Below are 20,000 nucleotides of genomic sequence, written 5' to 3' on the forward strand. Positions count from 1 at the left end.
GTGTGTGTGTGTCTGTATGTGTGTGTGTCTGTGTGTCTGTATGTGTGTGTGTGTGTGTGTCTGTATGTGTGTGTGTGTGTCTGTATGTGTGTGTGTCTGTATGTCTGTGTGTGTGTGTGTCTGTATGTCTGTGTGTGTGTGTCTGTGTGTGTGTGTGTCTGTGTGTGTGTCTGTATGTGTGTGTGCATGTGTGTGTGTGTGTGTCTGTGCATGTGTGTGTGTGTCTGTATGTGTGTGTGTCTGTATGTGTGTGTCTGTATGTCTGTGTGTGTGTGTCTGTGTGTCTGTGTGTGTGTGTGTCTGTGTGTGTGTCTGTATGTGTGTGTGCATGTGTGTGTGTGTGTCTGTGCATGTGTGTGTGTGTCTGTATGTGTGTGTGTCTGTATGTGTGTGTCTGTATGTATGTGTGTCTGTGTGTGTGTGTCTGTGTGTCTGTGTGTCTGTATATGTGTGTGTGTGTGTGTATGTGTGTGTATGTGTGTGTATGTGTGTGTATGTGTGTGTATGTGTGTGTATGTGTGTGTGTGTGTGTGTGTGTGTGTGTGTGTGTGTGTGTGTGTGTGTGTGTGCATCCTACAGGTTGTCAGCTGCTGGTTTACCCCGGAGCCTTTAACATGACCACCGGACCTGCTCACTGGGAGCTGCTACAGAGAGCTCGGTCAGTAAGTTCATGGTCACTTCCTCTGCACTCGTCCGTCTCCTGCAATGCGTGTCACTGTTTGTTCTCCTGTTTCTCTGCCACAGGGCAGTTGATAATCAGGTGTACGTTGCCACGGCTTCACCAGCCAGAGACGAGAGCGCCAGCTACGTGGCCTGGGGTCACAGCTCGGTCGTTAACCCCTGGTCAGTACCGTGTTCTTCATTGTGTTAAGATCGAAGCGTTTTGGTTTGAAATCACTTAAAGGTGCAGACTGACTCGGGGCAGAACGTGTAATAATCACTACATGTCAGTTCTGTCGGCTCACTTAAACACCAGCGTACTGTAGGGTAAAAGGTGTTGGCCTTGTAAGAAGGCTGTGAGATGAAGTCCCAGAACCAACAAGCTGCCACTGTTGTCCTTAACCCTCTCAGTAAACATCTCTCAGTAAATGTTTTTAATCCTTTTTGTCTACAAATAACTAGACACTCGGAGGAAGAAACTTTGTGAACAAAGATTAACAAAAATCATTCAGATGTCAAACCCAGTTGACGTAATAACGACTTGTTTTTAATAAAGACTAAATTCCTGAACGCTCCTTTAATGCACACAGTCACTAATCCTTCATCAAACACTAGTCACTTTAATCACTATTCGGTCCATAGCTTGTTCTTTTACATTATTGAACCACATTAACAGATCAATACACAATGCTAGATTATATGATGTAGTGTATGTTCATATAAGAGTTATAACAGTTGTGTAGTGTAACACCGTCCTTCTCAGCCTGATAAAGCTCTCTTGGAATCGTCAGAGTTCAAAACGGTGACCTCACCCAAGAGCTCCATGTAGTTACGGATAGAAAAAACTCGATACTGACTTTTTTTTTGCTCTTTCAGGGGTGAAGTGATAACAAAAGCAGACTCAGGTGAAAGTGTAGTGTACGCTGATATCGGTGAGTCTTACACTTTGTACCGTGACTCAGAATGCAGCGTATTGAATATTCATCTTCTATGATATGTTTCTCTTGTAGACCTGCAGTACTTGTCAGACGTGCGTGATCAGATCCCGATCACAAGGCAGAGACGTAACGATATATACACGGTTAACGTCGTTAACGAGGGCTGAGTCTGCGTGATGACGATAATAAAAGCAGACGATCGCTGTGTGAGACTAAGACCCTGATTACCCCTGATGGGTTTGTGGTCTCGGACTCGGATGATTTTAGATTCAGTTTGTTAAATTTCATTAGTAACATTCTGTGTTTCTGTTCATTTGTATTCTGTAACTTCCCAAAATTCAATAGTTAGGGATCTTGTCTGTTATGGTGGTTTTCCTGTTCCTTATAATCCCATTTCCCAACATAATCATGATAATCCTAATCCAGATTTAATAATAATTACTGAGATGTACTCTAAATAATCTATATCCTGACATAATTATAAACAAAAAAAACAAAAGATTATTAATCCTTATATTCCCTCTCACAATAACTCCTTTTGGATTTAACAGATTACACATCAGTCTCTTTTACTTTCAGTAACGGATTGATCTGGATTTTTGTAGGGCAGGAATTCTCACTGGATGGGAAGGCAGATATAATCCCAGTATGGATATGACAGTCTCTGTCCTTATATAATACCAATAAGTCTGATCTGGTTATAATTCCTGAAAATAACTTTCTGGATTTAATCCATATAATCTCAAGTCAGATTATTTTGATTAACTCTGCACAGTGTGCACACTTTGTATAACTGTGATAATCCATACTCCATTATTCAACGTATTCCTTATTCTCAATCTCAATCAAGGAATATAATCCTGTTATTCTTTATTTACTATAATTCCAATGAGCTAGATCAGGATACAATCCATGTAACCCTTTGTGGATAGAATCCTAATAATCTCTCTCTAGACATCACTATCTGGATTTAATCCTATTCACATATAGGCTAATCCTGATAATCTATCAGGATATAATCCTTATCCTTTTCTTAGGATTATAGGAATTATATTTAATCTGAATATAATCTCTTTAGTTTCTGTTTAAAAATAGTCCTGATAATTCAGATGAAATTATTTTTTTATTACCAGATATAATCCTTACAGTCCCTATCCGTACACAGTACCTGTTTTCCCTATATGCCGGCTATTGTCCTGTATATAATTCCTGTATGCAAATGAAAATTGTTGCACATTTGAACAGAATCCATCAGGTGGAACAGGTTTAGCCATCACAAAGTGCCTGAAAGACCTTCATTCGTATTTGTCTCAGCACTTTAAAAATAGCACATAGTTATGTTTAAACAATGAAGGAACGACAGAACTAGTTTATCCTGAAATACTGTGTAGGATTGACAGCTCGAGTGGATCCTGTTTAACACATTAACCTGAATGAATGATTTGTTTGATTATGTTTTAACTGTGACAGTGGAAGAAAAATAAAATACATTTCTATCCCACACTGAGTTCTGTAATTATTACCCAGTTATTAGCAGTAATTAACAGTTTTAACATTGTGTGATATTTATTTAGGAAAAGTGAGATGATTTCTGCTTTTTTCCTTATTCAAGTTTGAATTGAAAACTTTCATCATATATACAGTATATGAGGGGTTCTGTATAATGACATGCAGTTAGCAAACTTCAAGCGTAAACTTACACATTAGTGCAAAAATAATAGAAGTGAAACAGAAACACAAAGTGCAAGATGTGTCTTTCACATTGTTTAGGTGTTTCACAAGAGCTTAAAGTGCTGATTAAAAAAAAACCCAGTAGCTCAGCTTTTTGAATGAGGAAGTGACCGAGTCGGTTTAGGTCAGAGAGAATAGAAGATAAAACCAAGTTCATTTATCACATTGTACAGAAATTGCACCCAAATTCCACTCCAAGGTTCACATCTAAAAGAGCTCATTCCTAAAAAGGTTTAAGTATCATAAGGTAATACGTTTAGGACTCTAAACGTATAAAGTTGATTCAATTATAAATATGGGAACGGCAGCAGGACATTAAGCATCACCACGAACAAAGTGACTGCAATTACCATTTAAAGTGACCACTTGGTTGATAACAATTGTAACAATACCAAGACAAGGTCTATGTGACCGTGATTAACATTTAAAGACAATCAGCTGGACAACAAGGTGTAGCCCAGACATTTGGGAAACACTCAGTTCTTACACTCAATACACATTCAAAACGGAACTTCATTTAAATTACCAAAAGGGAAAACTGTATATAATGCTTGAGCAGGATTTGCTCAGGGTTCTTAGGGACTCTGATGAACCCAACACAATGCATAACATCATCCAGATAAGGCTCAGGAGCTTCAGTTAAAGTTCACATGAAACATCAAGATCAAGAAAAAATGAGATGTCTGTCCAGAGGGATTGCATGAATGAACCTGTGTACAGCTATGAGGGGTTATATAGAGTTACACAAAGTAAACAAACATCTGTGTGTGTGTCTGTGTGTGTGTGTCCCTGAGTGTGTGTGTGTCTCTCTGAGTGTGTGTCTCTGTGTGTGTGTGTCTCTCTCTGTGTGTCTGTGTGTGTGTCTCTGTGTGTGTGTGTCTCTGTGTGTGTGTCTCTGTGTGAGTGTGTCTGTGTGTGTCTGTGTGTGTGTATGTCCCTGTGTGTTCCTGTGCATGATTACTTTATAATTTATTTATTAGAATATTATTAATTAGAAACGTCTCATGATTGAGTTTGATTGATCCTGCAGCTGAAGATGATTCATTGACAGCTGGTTGATGATTGATCCTGCAGCTGAAGAATGACACAACTTTTGTTCACAGAAACAGAAGTAAACAAGTAACAAATATAGCTGCAAGCAGCGATATCGGGGTCAAGCCGATCAGATGCGCTCAGAACATGTCGCTGATGAACCATACCAAGTTTCGTAGCGATATGGCATTGCATTCGTAAAATGTGTGTGTGTGTGTGAGTGTCTCTGTGTGTGTGTGTGTGTCTCTGTGCGTCTGTGTGTGTGTGAGTGCGTGTGTGTGTGTGCATGTCTGTGTGTCTGTGTGAGTGTGTGTGAGTGTGTGTGTGTGAGAGTGTGTGTGAGTGTGTGTGTGTGTGTGTGTGAGTATGTGTGTGAGTATGTGAGTGTGCGAGTGAGTATGTGAGTGTGCGAGTGTGGAAACTTGGTATGGTTCATCAGTGACATGTTCTGAGCGCATCTGATCGGGTTGACCAAGTGTGTGTGTGTGTGTGTGTGTGTGTCTCTGTGCGTCTGTGTGTGTGTGCATGTCTGTGTGTGTGTGTGTGTGTCTGTGTAAATGTGTTCCTTGTCTGTGTGAGTGTCTGTGTGTGTGAGAGGGTGTGTGTGAGTGTGTGTGTGAGTGCGTGTGTGTCTGTGTGTGTGAGTGTCTGTGTCTGTGTGCGTGTGTATGTGAGTGTGCGAGTGTGAGTAAGTGTGCGAGTGTGAGTAAGTGTGTGTGTGTAAATGTGTGTGTAAATGTGTGTGTGTGTGTTCCTCATAAAGACCTTTCTGATTCTGATTTTCCAAGAATTTTGCCTCTAGGCCTTACGATTCAGCACAAAATTGTGTATTTGGACTGTTGGTGGCGCTAGACGGTTTGAGCTAGACACACCAAAGTTTCTACAGTAACTTCTAAGACTGGTCTCTACATGTGTGCCAAATTTCATAACTTTCCTACGTACGGTTCTATGGGCTGCCATTGACTTCAATGGCGGAAGAGGAATAATAATAATAATAAGAAGACTAACGATAACAATAGGTGTCTACGCCCTGTAACAGGTTAATGGAGATTCAGGATAGCTCTTCAATGTTAGGCCTAGAGTTGGGTCCGAGTCCACCTTTGTCGAGTACGAGTCAAGACCAAGTCCTTAAACATCAAGTCCAAGTCCGAGACCGAGTCCAAAAGGGCCCGAGTTGGACTCAAGTCCGAGTTCTTAAAGGCCGAGTCCGAGTCGAGTCCGCCCGAGTCCAGAAAGTAATTAAATTAAAAAAAAAGATTATAAATTGGTATTGTAAATTTTTATATTCTATTAATATTTTAACCTTACAACCCATTAAATCAATGGTAATATAAAAATGTAATAAAAAATACCACTATTACATCTTGTCATTGCCATTGAACATTTTTATTTTATGTCAACAGAACTAGTTTCCTATCAAAAAAGGTTTCAAAGAAAAGAAGGTTATATGTAGAACTTTTATTGTATTACAAGTGCATGAAAATACAAATGAACCCGTTTTATTATTGTATCACAATATATTATCCTCCAGTTAAAGCTGACATTTCAATTATTTAATGCCTCTCCCCCACATTTAAATAGGCTGAGGAAATACTCAGACTAGAGTTTAAATCTATCAGCTAGTCATAACAACAAACTTAAAGCTTTATTACGGTGCTTAATCAACAACAAACTCCTTTCTGAACACAGCTCTCTGGTCTTGTAACATGAGTTGTAATGAACACTGAACATGAAATGTACAGTACTATAGTGCACAGTCAAGCACTAAACCAGGGCCATATTGCTTTTCAAAAATACAAGCGCTGTGACCATTTTATGAGTTAAGCGTGCACGATGTGGTCTCACGATGAGGCCACCTTTGCTAAAGACACGCTCTACTGGTGCAGAGGATGCTGGAATAGACAGCACTTTTACAACCAGAGAGTAAAGCTGTGGGAATTTCTCCCTGTTTGTCGACCAAAATTCAAGTGCTGTATTTGTGTCTGTGTTTTGAATGGCATCAAAGTACTTGTGTATCTGAGCTGAAATGCATGCATCCTTAGCTGAGTGACTCAGGTGCTTGTGAGCTCGATAGCGAGCTAGAAGTCGTGGGCATTTGCCAGGAGGAGAATCTGAGGTTTCATCAACATCACCTCCAGAATGCAGCATGTCTCCATCTGCTGTGGCCTCAACTTCTGCAGTCAAAGAATCTGAAAAATATGAAACATGCACAAATAACACACGTTAAAATGCATTTGGATTTAGGGACCTAAGGACCATTATTGTATGCCTACTGCATATTTTTATGCTCTGCAATATACAGAGTATATAGTAGACAAATAAGAAGTTTGCTTCACAATAAATTGCAGACAAATCATTTTTAGGTTATTAAAGCAAATAAAATGAATTACCTATAAGTGTTCTTTTCAGATCCTCTCTGAATTTCTTCACCGAATCTGGACTCTCATTGTTGGTTACATCTAGATCAACCCAGTTCAGGCCAAACTGAGGATCAAGCATTGTTGCCAAGAAATAGACATTATGGTTGAACTGGTCCTCTTTCCCATTTTGCTCAACCATTTTGGTTCTCACAAAGATCCCAGAGAATCTCTTTAAAAGTGATTGCCGAAGGGATGTGGCTAGAGGCCGGCAATGACTTTGTGACTCTGATATTTGGAGCAGATGAGTGTTTAAATCAAGTACAGTGGGGACCACCATACTAATAGTGACCATTTTCTCACCCTCTGTAAGGTCTGTTGCTTCCGCAAAAGGAAAGAGAACAGAACCTAAATTCTTCAGTTGATTCCATTCACGAACTGAAAAAAGAACATGTTGAAAGTCTGAACTGCAAATTTGTGTGAGATCCCTATGGTCAAGTGCTGTAAGGGCCTGTAGCTGCTTGAATGTACTGTTCCAGCGTGTGGATGTAGCTGCAGGAATTGATCTATCTGTCCCAAATTTAGCCTCAAATCGTTCTTTAAATGTAGTACTTGTGTGAAGTAATGAGGTTAATTTTGACATTTTGGTAAGTGCTGAAGAAAAGGCCTTGGCTTCTTTCATTCCATCATGTACAACTAATTGCAGAGAATGTGCAAAACATGACAGCCTTTGTCTTGTTCTCACCATGATAGTCTCGTCTTCCCAGGTCACATCCTCCCAAAGACTCTCATCATCTAAGTTTTCCTCTTCTGCATCACTGCCATCACTGTGCTGCTCTTCCTGTGGTAGCTTGACTTTGAATGCACACTTCATATTGACTGCATTATCAGTAATAATGTACCTGACTTTACTTGCTATGTTATATTCATCAATGATCTCGTCAAATGCCATGGCTATGTTGTCTCCACTGTGTCTGCCACAAAACCGCCTACAGTCTAAAAGAAAGGACTCCAGCTGATTTCCATCTTGGTTTAATCCATGGGCAGTAACACCGAAGAAGGACCGCATGGTTTGATCAGACCATATGTCAGCAGTTATGGACACAGATGATTGGGTCTGGAGCTTCCTTTTAATTGAATCTTTCACCTGATCAACCAACAAAGGAATGTGTTTTTCAGTGATTGTTTTTCTTGCAATGGGAGTGTATTTGTTGTCCATTACTTTCAAGAAATGCCTGAAATGCTGATTTTCAACAATTGACAGAGGTAAAGTGCAGCCAATGAGGAGATCCTTAATGATGGCATTATGAATTTCTTGTTGTCTTGGAGAACTTGCATCATAAAGTTGCACTGCTTGTTTGGTCAATTCTGGTCTTGCAAATCCTGCAATGCTGGGCTGTTGGTCTGTTGGTTGCTGCTGCTGTCTTTGGTACTCTCTTATTCTGGGAAAAAAAGGAGAACATTTTAACAACACTTGCTAATTCAAAAACAGAAGGTACAGTACATGCAAAACAAGGGTATTTGTCTAATGTGCCTCAAACATTTTTTTTTGCAAAGTTTTGTTTAAGCTATTTTACTAGTTATTGCAATTCAGATCACATTAAGTAATTGATAGAAAATAATTACATTACATTAAGAGCAAATCATTTTATATTTAAAAAGACTATATTTACAGTCCCTGCATTTCTGTGGTGATATGTTAATTTCCTTACTAAAATGTAAAAAACAAATCTCAATCAGCAGGGTTTATATTATTTCCCACATTAAGAATTACATTTAACATTTTGTAAAATTAAAGACTGGAATCACCAAATGCTAATGTTTAGGGGTGGGCGATACTAAAATCTTACTTCACGATAATTGCTTTCTCAAGTAGGTCCAAGTAGTATTCAAGTAAGAATAAATACTACTGGAATTAAATAAAGCAATTAAATGTAAAATAAAACAGACTTCACTGTATGACATGCACATTGATTCTCATTACATTTAATAAAGTTAGTTATCAGTAGAGTGAGTGAGTGATTTTGTTAACATTACGGCAACAGATTTATTTGACTGATATGACTATTTTTCCCAACTGTTTGTTTACATTCACTTAAGACATCTTAACAATGTACATAACCGACTGTTTACATGAATACTCGGCCAAACTTACATTTTGACATGATGTGTGTGAATTTTTTTGACCGTGCAAGTGTAAAACCATTAGATAATTCATCACTGATGACGCACATTGAGGCGGCCTCATGGCGGTCTGCATGATTTAAATTGGCGCGCCCGCGCACACACACAGACCCAATATATATTTAGCGTCATATCGCCCAGCCCTAACAATGTTATTTGGATTTAAACTGGTATAAAAGTTATAATAAGAAACTTACCTTTCTTTATGTTTTCTCTGAACATGTCGGTAGAAGTCGTGCCAGAAACATCAGTAAGAGTTGTTTTGCAAAATTTGCAATCCGCAGAGTGCTTCTTTTTACCGGATGTCTTGCAAATAAATTCTTTATGATTTTCGTAAGCAAAACAAATTATTGCTGACTTTGAAGACATCGTCCTAGCCACAGATTGATATCCAGTGAGTGATGTGTGTGTTTCGTCTGCAAGCATAAGATGATGCTACTGCTGCCTGCCGGTGTGGTGGCAGTAAAATGACAAACGGGAACATTAATTAATTTCTCATCTCAATTTTATGCTGGTTTTATTGTTACACATGACGCGGACTCGACTGTACTCGGAATATTTTCCGAGTCCAAAATGTTCAAGTCCGTGTCAAGTCCGAGTACAAATTCACCCGAGTGCGTGACAAGTCCGAGTTCATTCAAAATTGGACTCGAGTCCGGACTCGAGTCCGAGTCCGAGTTCGAGTACCCCAACTCTAGTTAGGCCCGCAAAAATAAAGACGGAGAACTCACAAACGTTCACTCACAACGGTTTATTCCTCCGTACACAGGGAAAACCTCCATAATAACATGTTACTAAACAAAAATACACATTAATATGAGTATAATATGAAAATAAAGGGAATATTGGTTGCAACATCAGACTTTCTCACACACATGTGGTGTTATATCTGAAGCGCGCCCTCCCTGGCGCATGCGCACATTCAATTAATATACACAGTAATAAAGTAATGGCACATTGCTCTTAAAGGGGTAGCACCACTCCACTCGTTACAGCCCCTTCGGGGTTTGACCCCTAATAAACATATCGCAAGTCACGTGGTCATGGGTCCGCCCTTGCGGGTGGACCAATCATCGTCGCTCGTTTCGGACTCTGTGATTGGTTAGTATCTGTGGCTCTAAACGTCCGTGTTAAAGAGAAGCCGCACACCGCGTTTGATCGTCAGAGGATCGCAGGAACTCTCAGGAACTCTCAGGATCTCCTTTATCTCTTCATCCCGATTGAAGCGCACACACACACACACACACAGTTACAGATGGCTTCAGACAGCAGTGATTGTTTTGCTGGATTTTGCCCGGAGTTCCGGTCTTTCGCCACGGACGCGATTCACGTGGGTCAGGAACCGGAGCAGTGGAGCAGTATGGCGGTGGTGCCTCCAATCTCACTGTCCACAACGTTCAAACAGTTCAGTCCGGGAAAACACGCCGTGAGTCTCTCTGTGTGTGTGTGTGTGTGTCTGTCTGTCTGTGTGTGTGTGTGTGTCTCTGTGTGTGTGTCTCTGTGTGTGTGTGTGTGTCTGTCTGTCTGTTTGTGTGTGTGTGTCTCTGTGTGTGTGTGTGTGTGTGTCTGTCTGTCTGTTTGTGTGTGTGTGTCTGTCTGTCTGTTTGTGTGTGTGTGTCTCTGTGTGTGTGTGTCTCTGTATATCTGTCTCTGTATGTGTAGTAGGTGATACACTCCCTAAGGTCTCAGGTTATAACCATGTTAAGTAGGTGATAATCACTCTATAATGTGAGGGGTAATAACCATGTTAAGTAGGTGATAATTACCATATATTGTGAGGGGTAATAACCATGTTGAGTAGGTGATAATTACTCTATAATGTGAGGGGTAATAACCATGTTAAGTAGGTGATAATCACTCCATAATGTGAGGGGTACTAACCATGTTAAGGAGGTGATAATCACTCTATAAGGTGAGGGGTAATAACCATGTTAAGTAGGTGATAATTACCATATATTGTGAGGGGTAATAACCATGTTGAGTAGGTGATAATTACTCTATAATGTGAGGGGTAATAACCATGTTAAGTAGGTGATAATCACTCTATAATGTGAGGGGTAATAACCATGTTAAGTAGGTGATAATCACTCTATAATGTGAGGGGTAATAACCATGTTAAGTAGATGATAGTCACTCCATAATGTGAGGGGTAATAACCATGTTGAGTAGGTGATAATCACTCTATAAGGTGAGGGGTAATAACCATGTTAAGTAGGTGATAGTCACTCCATAATGTGAGGGGTAATAACCATGTTAAGGAGGTGATAATCACTCTATAAGGTGAGGGGTAATAACCATGTTAAGTAGGTGATAATCACTCTATAATGTGAGGGGTAATAACCATGTTAGGTAGGTGATAATCACTCTATAATGTGAGGGGTAATAACCATGTTAAGTAGGTGATAGTCACTCCATAATGTGAGGGGTAATAACCATGTTGAGTAGGTGATAATCACTCTATAAGGTGAGGGGTAATAACCATGTTAAGTAGGTGATAGTCACTCCATAATGTGAGGGGTACTAACCATGTTAAGGAGGTGATAATCACTCTATAAGGTGAGGGGTAATAACCATGTTAAGTAGGTGATAATTACCATATATTGTGAGGGGTAATAACCATGTTGAGTAGGTGATAATTACTCTATAATGTGAGGGGTAATAACCATGTTAAGTAGGTGATAATCACTATATAATGTGAGGGGTAATAACCATGTTAAGTAGGTGATAGTCACTCCATAATGTGAGGGGTAATAACCATGTTAAGGAGGTGATAATCACTCTATAAGGTGAGGGGTAATAACCATGTTAGGTAGGTGATAATCACTCTATAATGTGAGGGGTAATAACCATGTTGAGTAGGTGATAATCACTCTATAATGTGAGGGGTAATAACCATGTTAGGTAGGTGATAATCACTCTATAATGTGAGGGGTAATAACCATGTTAAGTAGGTGATAGTCACTCCATAATGTGAGGGGTAATAACCATGTTAAGTAGGTGATAGTCACTCCATAATGTGAGGGGTAATAACCATGTTGAGTAGGTGATAATCACTCTATAAGGTGAGGGGTAATAACCATGTTAAGTAGGTGATAGTCACTCCATAATGTGAGGGGTAATAACCATGTTGAGTAGGTGATAATCACTCTATAAGGTGAGGGGTAATAACCATGTTAAGTAGGTGATAATCACTATATAATGTGAGGGGTAATAACCATGTTGAGTAGGTGATAATTACTCTATAATGTGAGGGGTAATAACCATGTTAAGTAGGTGATAGTCACTCTATAATGTGGTTGGTATTAAATATGTTTTATAGGTTATAATTGCACTGTAATAAATGTTAATTATGTGATAATGAACCTCAAAGCACATTTTAATTCCGCTGTTAACTGAATACATTCCCATGATACACTAATACTGTATAAAAACAATATCACAAATCCACATGAATCTTTAGAAGACTTGTGAACTAAAATAAACGAGCAAATGTTTCAAAGAGGGATTTTTAACACTTTGTCACCCCTCTGAAGTCTCAGGTACTTATTTAAGCTAATGGAAGAAGAGATCTACGTTCTCATTCTCAGAAACAAAAAAAAACCCACGATAGTGTAATTTCCATGGATCTGATAAAGATTCAGTCTTATCCATGATTGGTTACGGAGAGGAGGAGGATCTCCACATTATTGGTGAATGAGCAGTAAACACAGGGTTACATGAGGTAACTGCACGTGGACTCTCAAACACCTTGAGGATATAAAGTCAATGCCACATGACCATTATATAAACCATGAGTTAATGTGTGTAGACGATAAAGAAGTACAAACTGAAATCACTGTAAAATTATTAGTCATTAAAAGTTCCATAAGAGCACTTTAAGAGATAACGTTTATTGTAAGAGATATAAGGACTAAACAGCCTGTAAACTTGTAAGTACTAACACATTACAGCTACAGATTTCTACACCTAAACCACACCACAGGTATGTCATATGTCAAGCCTCAGGACATTCTTCAGGCTCTTCAGCTTGGGTTTTAGTGAGTTTACACACTGCTGGGATTCGCTGTGGCTTTTAATTAGATGTCAAGTCACAATTATGAAATATTGAGACGTAATTACAAGAGGTAAAGTTACATTTACAAAACATTAAGTCATAGTTACGAGAGTGAAGTCACGATTTTATTTGAAATTGCAACTATTAAAAAATTGGAGAAAATATCTTTGAGTTATATGTTGTAATGGTAAGAAAAAGCATAATATATTCTGAAACATGGTGTAAACACACACACACACACAGAGACACAATTTTTTTTATTCGGCTTGTCGACAGTTCACTTCAGTGCGCATCGGCATACAAGCGCTATTGTGTAGAAGGATCTGGCAGCGAGGAGAATTTTTGTCCTTGTTGCTTGTGTAAAATTATTTACAAAGATAATTTGAGCAATGTTTCATATCTTATCCATGCAGTTTTTCCCCCTTAAACTTAATTAGTCGTTTCGGTTATAAAATAATTTATATTGAACTCAAAATTCACTCAAAGCTCCATTGAAACGTCGCTTTTTGTTTCTCGTGTGTTTTTATTTTTGTCCATTTGAGGACTGATTGTTTTTTTTTTTTTTGCACAATGTCTGTTACAGACAATGGGCTTTTAGACTGAGAGCTCTGGAGTTTACAGAACATTTCAGCTCTTATTTACATCAGCACACACACACACACATCAGCGCACACACACACACACACACACACATCAGCACACACACGCACACACACGCACACACACACACACACATCAGCACACACACACGCACACACACATCAGCACACACACGCACACACGCACGCACACACACACACATCAGCACAAACACGCGCACACACACACACACATCAGCACACACACGCACGCACACACACATCAGCACACACGCGCACACACACACATAAGCACACACACACATGTAATCTCTCAGCAACTGCTTTAAACGTTACAAAGAAAATCAACAGAAGAATTCTTAAAAATTATTACATAGATTTAAAAAAATAAATAAATAATGTAAACTATAATAAAATAAAATTATTAAATATTATAAATGTTTGTTTAGCATAATATTTATATTAATATATTTGATACAATTAAGAAATATATATTATAAACTATCGTATGTAAGCTGTGTCGATAAATTTTACACATGAATCATGACTTTTCAATCCGCAGTTTTGGATCTTTGTGTGTTTTGCTGCTCAAACATTGCTCAAACTACTCAAACAACGTGAGACCAAATCAAACGAAGAAGAATTTGAGCCTTGAGTCTGTCTGAGATTCTGCAGAAGGCAATTGGATCTCTGCCATGACTTCAAAGAACATGACATGTGGGGCAGGAGCAACGGAGGGGGTGGTGATGGGGGCAAATATTTATAAAAAATTTTAACAGGATTTAGCAGCTGCTCACAGGATATGAAAGAGGTTGGAGGCAGTTATAAATATTTGGCAAGAAGTTATGTACATACGTCTTACAGAAAGGGGGATACAAACTTTTGAATGTTTTTCCGAAAGTGTTGATTGGTGATCTGAGCTGCTAATGTGCTTTTTCTAAAACGTCATCGTTTCCATTGTAACGGTTGATTTTCGAAAATTGTCTGAAGATTGTGTGTTAAATATAATGATGATGATGATAACTAATTGACCAATCAGGACTCAGGAGGAGTAATTATCCATTTTGTGTGTTTAGCAAAATATTTGAACTTATTGCTCTGAAAAATGTAAAGATATTTATTTTACAGAATTTATTTATTATTGTATGTATTTGTATATTTATTATTATTAAACTATTTAAAATATTTTATGTTCAGTTAAATATGTAACATTTTTTAATTCAAAATAGAAAAGTAGATTAAATAATACATTAATAAATGTGAATTAATACATTATACATATGTTAATGTGTATCAAAAAAAAAAAAATGGAATAAAATGTCTTTGTTTAACAAAAAATATTATAATAAAATATTTTGTAGTGTTTGTTTGGCAAACTCAAAATATTATTAATTAATTAATCTAAAAATATTTAGCAAAAATGTGTTTAGCAAAAATGTTCTCATTTTTCAACACTGGAAATTTGTTGGGTTTGTGTTGCTGCTTCACTCCATGTTGACTCCATGTTGACTCCATGTTGACTCCATGTTGACTCCATGCTGACTCCATGTTGACTCCACTTTGACTGACTCCATGCTGACTCCATGTTGACTCCACTTTGACTGACTCCATGCTGACTCCATGTTTACTCCATGTTTACTCCATGTTGACTCCATGTTGACTCCATGCTGACTCCATGTTTACTCCATGTTGACTCCATGTTGACTCCATGTTGACTCCATGCTGACTCCATGTTTACTCCATATTGATTCCATGTTCACTCCACTTTGACTGACTCCATGCTGACTCCATTTGACTCCATGCTCACTCCATGTTGACTCCATGTTGACTCCATGCTGACTCCATGCTGACTCCACTTTGACTGACTCCATGCTGACTCCATGTTCACTCCATGTTGACTCCATGCTGACTCCATGCTCACTCCATGTTGACTCTATGTTGACTTAAGATGACTCCATGCTGACTCCATGCTGACTCCATGCTGACTCCATGCTGACTCCATGTTGACTCCATGCTGACTCCATACTTACTCCATGCTTCTTATGTGCTGTTGTTATTACAGGGTTATGAGTACAGCCGCAGTGGGAATCCCACACGGAACTGTCTGGAAAAAGCCGTCGCTGCTTTGGACGGAGCTCAGTACTGTAAGTCCGCTCTCCAAGAACTCGGAATTATCCATAAATCCATTCTGCATGACACACACACACACACACACACACACACACACACACACACACACACACTCGCACACACACACGCGCACACACACACACACTCACAGACAAACTCACACACATGCACACACAATCACACACACAATCTCACGCACACACACACACACACACACACACAATGTCACACACACACTCTCTCTCACACACACTCACACACACACACACGATTGAAAATCTCGGCAAACAGCTTAAAATGTATGAAGAATTACAACAAATGAATTAATTCCATGCTAGATGACTGAACCCTGATCTAAACACACTGTCTTATCAAACACCAAAATATACACACAGGTTCAGATCACATGAACACTACTCAGACCTCTTCACAGAGGAACAAACCCAAATACGAAAGAGATCAGACTTTCAATAACGTTATAAATGTTCTGTTCCATTAAATGTTTATTAATAGAATTTTAATGAAAATGGTTCATTTTATCCAGAGTTTTCAATTAACATTATTTTTAAAATGATTAGATTTAACGAGGTATTCAGAGTTTACATATATATTTTACTATTATTTGAACATATCTATTTTTTACAAGAAAAAATAAATGTAAAAAATATACATGTTCAAATAATAGTGTGCTTCATTGTATGACAAACAAAAATGTTGTTTCATTACATTAGTCACCGTCATAAAATCCCACCCTTTATAATACATCTGGTTAAATCTAATAAAACCCAGATGAATGTTTTATGAGCATAAAGCATTTATTTTCTTGTATTACTTTATTTAAAAACGGAATATTATTTAAATCATTTTTGTTTATCATAAAATGAGAATGTAACGGTGCCTAAAATAAAGAAGTAATAAATGTAATGCGCTGTCCTTATCGTACGGTGAGATCGGACACGATTATAATCCGTATCGGTTTCTGTTTTACTTAATTATATCAGAAAATAATGGAAAATTTCACAAACTTTTCCAACCCAAAATCCACCCTAGCTCCTATCCTTGGGTTGCTGCTGAACATACAGCTTATGGAGTTATTTAAATTTTTAATAATGAGTTTAAACAGTCATGGTCTTGTACAGTATGAGGATATAATCAGATGTAGTGTGTAAAAAAAAAAAAGTAAAATTTAATACTTAAAGGTGGGGTCTCCAATGTTTGAGAAATGAGTGCGGACGACAAACTAAATCAAAACAAACGTGTAGCCAATGAGCAGAAAGGGGCGTGGCTTGTCAATATGGGCAGAGAGAGTGTTCAGTGCGCATGTGTGACATTAGCAGAAAGTGGCTTTAACATTGACATGGAGGATAAAAACTAATATATGTCTTTGTCCTTTACATGATTATGCTTGTGTGTCATTTTTGCTTGTTTGTTTATCTACAATCGTATTGTTCTTCCCTTCAGCTATGATAAAGACACTTTTCTTTTCATTAGTTGCCTGGGTTACGTATGTATGTGTGGGCGGAGCTATCGATACAGGGGTGGGACCCATTTGGGCTAGGGGCGTGTTTGTTTTGGTGATTTCAAATGTCAACATTGGCTTTCAAACATCGGAGACCCCACCTTTAATATCTAGACATCAGTCCATATGATGACACTTGCCCCTGATTGGTCACCCAGCATCAATGTCACGTTTTAATTACTAATGAAATCTATTGCGGTGAAACAATATTCCATTTACATACACCGTTATTAACGTGTTGTTCGTGCAGGTGTCGCTCTGGCCTCTGGATTAGCCGCTACTACGACCATCGTGCACATGCTGAAGGCTGGAGATGGGATCGTCTGCATGAACGACGTCTACGGAGGTGAGCATCGTGCTGACGTGATGGAATTAAACAGAGCTGCTCAGTGTAGAGGAAAGCTGTAAAAAATCATATTCATATCTTTCAGGAACCAATCGATATTTCAGTAAAATAGCCGCAGAGATCGGATACGACGTCTCCTTCGCCGACTTCACCAAGCTGGACCAGTTAAAAGCAGCTCTAAAGCCCAAAACAAAGGTTTGATGAATAACAAAAACTCCCTCGTCCTTCATCCTTAATGCCGTGATTTATCACTAAGCAGAATGGCGTTTATTGTTTTTATGATGACTTCTGCTACTAACTCATGTATTAATAGGCTCTTTTCTGTTTGATGTAGCTGCTGTGGATCGAAACTCCGACGAATCCGACGATGAAGGTCGTGGACATTAAATCCTGCTCAGAAATCGCACACGAGTACAACAAGGACATCATAGTGGTTGTGGACAACACCTTCATGTCAGCATACTTTCAGGTATCATAAAGGCTCACGTTTTATTCTATCAGGTGTCAAATACTTTTAATCACGCAGTCAATCGATCCAATTGTACGAAAGTTCCCTTCAGAGACGATCTGATTTGTTGATGTAGGAAGGAAGATCGAATCCTGAAGCCGCCGTTTAACCATCTCACATTACTACCAGAGCAACACCGAGTGGTTTTGGTAGCATTTTATAATAAATGTACATGATTAATCATTAAGCTTGTCAGTGAAGCTGGTCCCTGTTTTTAAATCTAGTCTTTTATTCTTTGTCGTTTCACTCTTTTTTTTGTCTGGATGTACAACACGTTGGTCAACTTGGGTTGTGTAAAATGTGCTCTAGAAATAAAATAAACTCGAAACATTAATCAATAGTTTATCATATATTCATGGGGAATAAAAACATGGACTCGTCAGGACTTAATAAAGGGCTAAACATACAGTATGAGGAGTCACGAGGATCTACGTGTTAATAACGAACGCTTTAACGACGTCTCGTCGGACGTGACCTGTGAGCGAAGACGTCTCGAGGGAGTCTCTAAGCACTATAGCTATAAATTTATACGTGTTTAATTTAGATCACAGTAGGGTTTGTTCCTCCTAACATACATCCTAACAAAAATCTTTTTTTCATCTTCGATCGAATCGAATCTTAAAACTTCCCCGTAATTCAGTGTGATGGGTCAATTCAATGGTTACTTAAGAGTCGACTCTGAGTCGACTCCTTCACGAACAACACCTTGTTACTTTATGCGGTCTTGTACTGTTGTGGAATTATGCGGAATGACTCCAGAAGTCGAGTTTATCGTGTCCCATACATCACTTTGTCAAACCTTATTATTATTATTCGGTAAAACCTTCTAGACTTATTTCACATTTATTAGTAAGTTATTAAAACATAAAATGTGTCATTACTGTCCTGACTCTGATGTATTGTGGTAATATTTGCTGTCCACAGCGCCCCCTGGCTTTGGGAGCAGACATGTGCATGTACTCGGCCACAAAGTACATGAACGGTAAATATCACCTCAGCGATTAATATTGTAGTGTAAAAATAAAGAAATAAATGTGTGACTGTAGCTCAGCAAATCAGTTATTTAACATGTTTTGTTTAATTTTTTAGGGCACAGTGATGTCGTCATGGGGCTGATTTCTGTTAACCGCCCAGACCTGTATGAAAAACTGAAATTTTTGCAGAACGGTGAGATAAAACCGTCTCCTGCTGCTTAGTCTCAGTAGAACCAGTATATCTGATGTGAACGACATTTTCCCTGCTCTGTTGTTTAGCTCTGGGAGCCGTTCCATCTCCGTTCGACTGCTACTTGTGTAATCGTGGACTGAAGACTCTGCATCTGAGAATGAAGCAGCACTTCAGGAACGCAATGGCGGCGGCCAAGTTTCTCGAAGCTGATCCCAGGGTGGAAAAAGTCATTTACCCAGGTGACGAAAATCCTACAACATCACTTACACTTACAGCATTTGAGGTGTTAAGGGCCTTGCTCAGGGGCCCGACAGTGGCAGCTTGGTGGACCTGGGATCGAACTCACAACCTTCTGATTGGTAACCCAACACATTAAAGGTGCGGTGCACGATGTTTGAAAAATGCTTCAGAAAACTGAGTCGGGCCGACAAACAAAACAAACGTGTAGCCAATGAGCAGAAAGGGGCGTGTCTTGTCAATATGCGGCAGAGAGAGTGTTCAGTGCTCATGTGTGACATTAGCAGAAAGTGGTTTTAACATTGTCATTGTAAGAATTAAAAAAATGTGTTGTGTAAAAATAAGACGATGATGTTGAAGATCTTAATGTTTATTCCAGCATAGCAGTGACAAAATACCTGACGTACTTTGGGTTCATCGGAGTCAATAAGAACCCTGAGAAAATCCTGCTCAAGCATTATATACAGTTTTCCTCTTTGTAATTTAAATGAAGTTCTGTTTTGAATGTGTATTGAGCGTAAGAACTTGTGTCTCCCAA

The 20,000-nt window shown here is 38.8% G+C and overlaps 3 protein-coding genes across 4 annotated transcripts in view; 2 read left to right on the forward strand and 1 right to left on the reverse strand.

The window, feature by feature from the left end:
- The window catches only part of nit2 (nitrilase family, member 2), a 7,503-nt gene extending 4,404 nt beyond the window's left edge, over window positions 1–3,099 (forward strand). Inside the window, exons 7-11 of the mRNA XM_060867392.1 lie at window positions 580–658; window positions 745–843; window positions 1,537–1,592; window positions 1,671–1,771; window positions 2,192–3,099. Of these exons, the coding sequence (XP_060723375.1) occupies window positions 580–658; window positions 745–843; window positions 1,537–1,592; window positions 1,671–1,765 (329 nt within the window). The 3' untranslated portion in view covers window positions 1,766–1,771; window positions 2,192–3,099. The remainder of the gene's footprint in view (window positions 1–579; window positions 659–744; window positions 844–1,536; window positions 1,593–1,670; window positions 1,772–2,191) is intronic.
- Window positions 3,100–5,725: 2,626 nt separating this feature from the next.
- On the reverse strand, window positions 5,726–9,593 carry LOC132844189 (uncharacterized). 2 transcript variants are annotated; one of them, XM_060867393.1, is made up of 3 exons: window positions 9,100–9,593; window positions 6,752–8,160; window positions 5,726–6,550 (listed from the first exon to the last, which is right to left on the reverse strand). In XM_060867393.1, exons 2-3 carry the CDS (start codon window positions 7,935–7,937, stop codon window positions 6,126–6,128), a joined length of 1,611 nt encoding a protein of 536 aa, XP_060723376.1. In that variant the 5' UTR covers window positions 7,938–8,160; window positions 9,100–9,593; the 3' UTR covers window positions 5,726–6,125. The 2 variants fall into 2 exon arrangements, with proteins under 2 accessions (XP_060723376.1, XP_060723377.1); XM_060867394.1 differs by lacking the exon at window positions 9,100–9,593 and having other exon boundaries at window positions 6,752–8,317.
- A 454-nt stretch (window positions 9,594–10,047) lies between these two features.
- LOC132844191 (cystathionine gamma-lyase-like) overlaps window positions 10,048–20,000 on the forward strand; it is a 28,142-nt gene continuing 18,189 nt past the window's right edge. Inside the window, exons 1-8 of the mRNA XM_060867396.1 lie at window positions 10,048–10,328; window positions 15,618–15,699; window positions 17,455–17,550; window positions 17,636–17,745; window positions 17,885–18,019; window positions 18,983–19,040; window positions 19,148–19,225; window positions 19,312–19,464. Of these exons, the coding sequence (XP_060723379.1) occupies window positions 10,158–10,328; window positions 15,618–15,699; window positions 17,455–17,550; window positions 17,636–17,745; window positions 17,885–18,019; window positions 18,983–19,040; window positions 19,148–19,225; window positions 19,312–19,464 (883 nt within the window). The 5' untranslated portion in view covers window positions 10,048–10,157. The remainder of the gene's footprint in view (window positions 10,329–15,617; window positions 15,700–17,454; window positions 17,551–17,635; window positions 17,746–17,884; window positions 18,020–18,982; window positions 19,041–19,147; window positions 19,226–19,311; window positions 19,465–20,000) is intronic.

This window comes from Tachysurus vachellii, chromosome 4 (genome assembly GCF_030014155.1).
Source record: "Tachysurus vachellii isolate PV-2020 chromosome 4, HZAU_Pvac_v1, whole genome shotgun sequence".
NCBI classification, from domain to species: Eukaryota; Metazoa; Chordata; class Actinopteri; order Siluriformes; family Bagridae; genus Tachysurus; species Tachysurus vachellii.

Coding starts and splice junctions, on each gene's coding strand:
- LOC132844189 (XM_060867393.1), bottom strand. CDS start 7,937: ATGGACAACAAATACACTCCCATTGCAAGAAAAACAATCACTGAAAAA. Junction 6,551..6,751: donor TCTGAAAAGAACACTTATAG/GTAATTCATTTT, acceptor CATATTTTTCAG/ATTCTTTGACTGCAGAAGTT.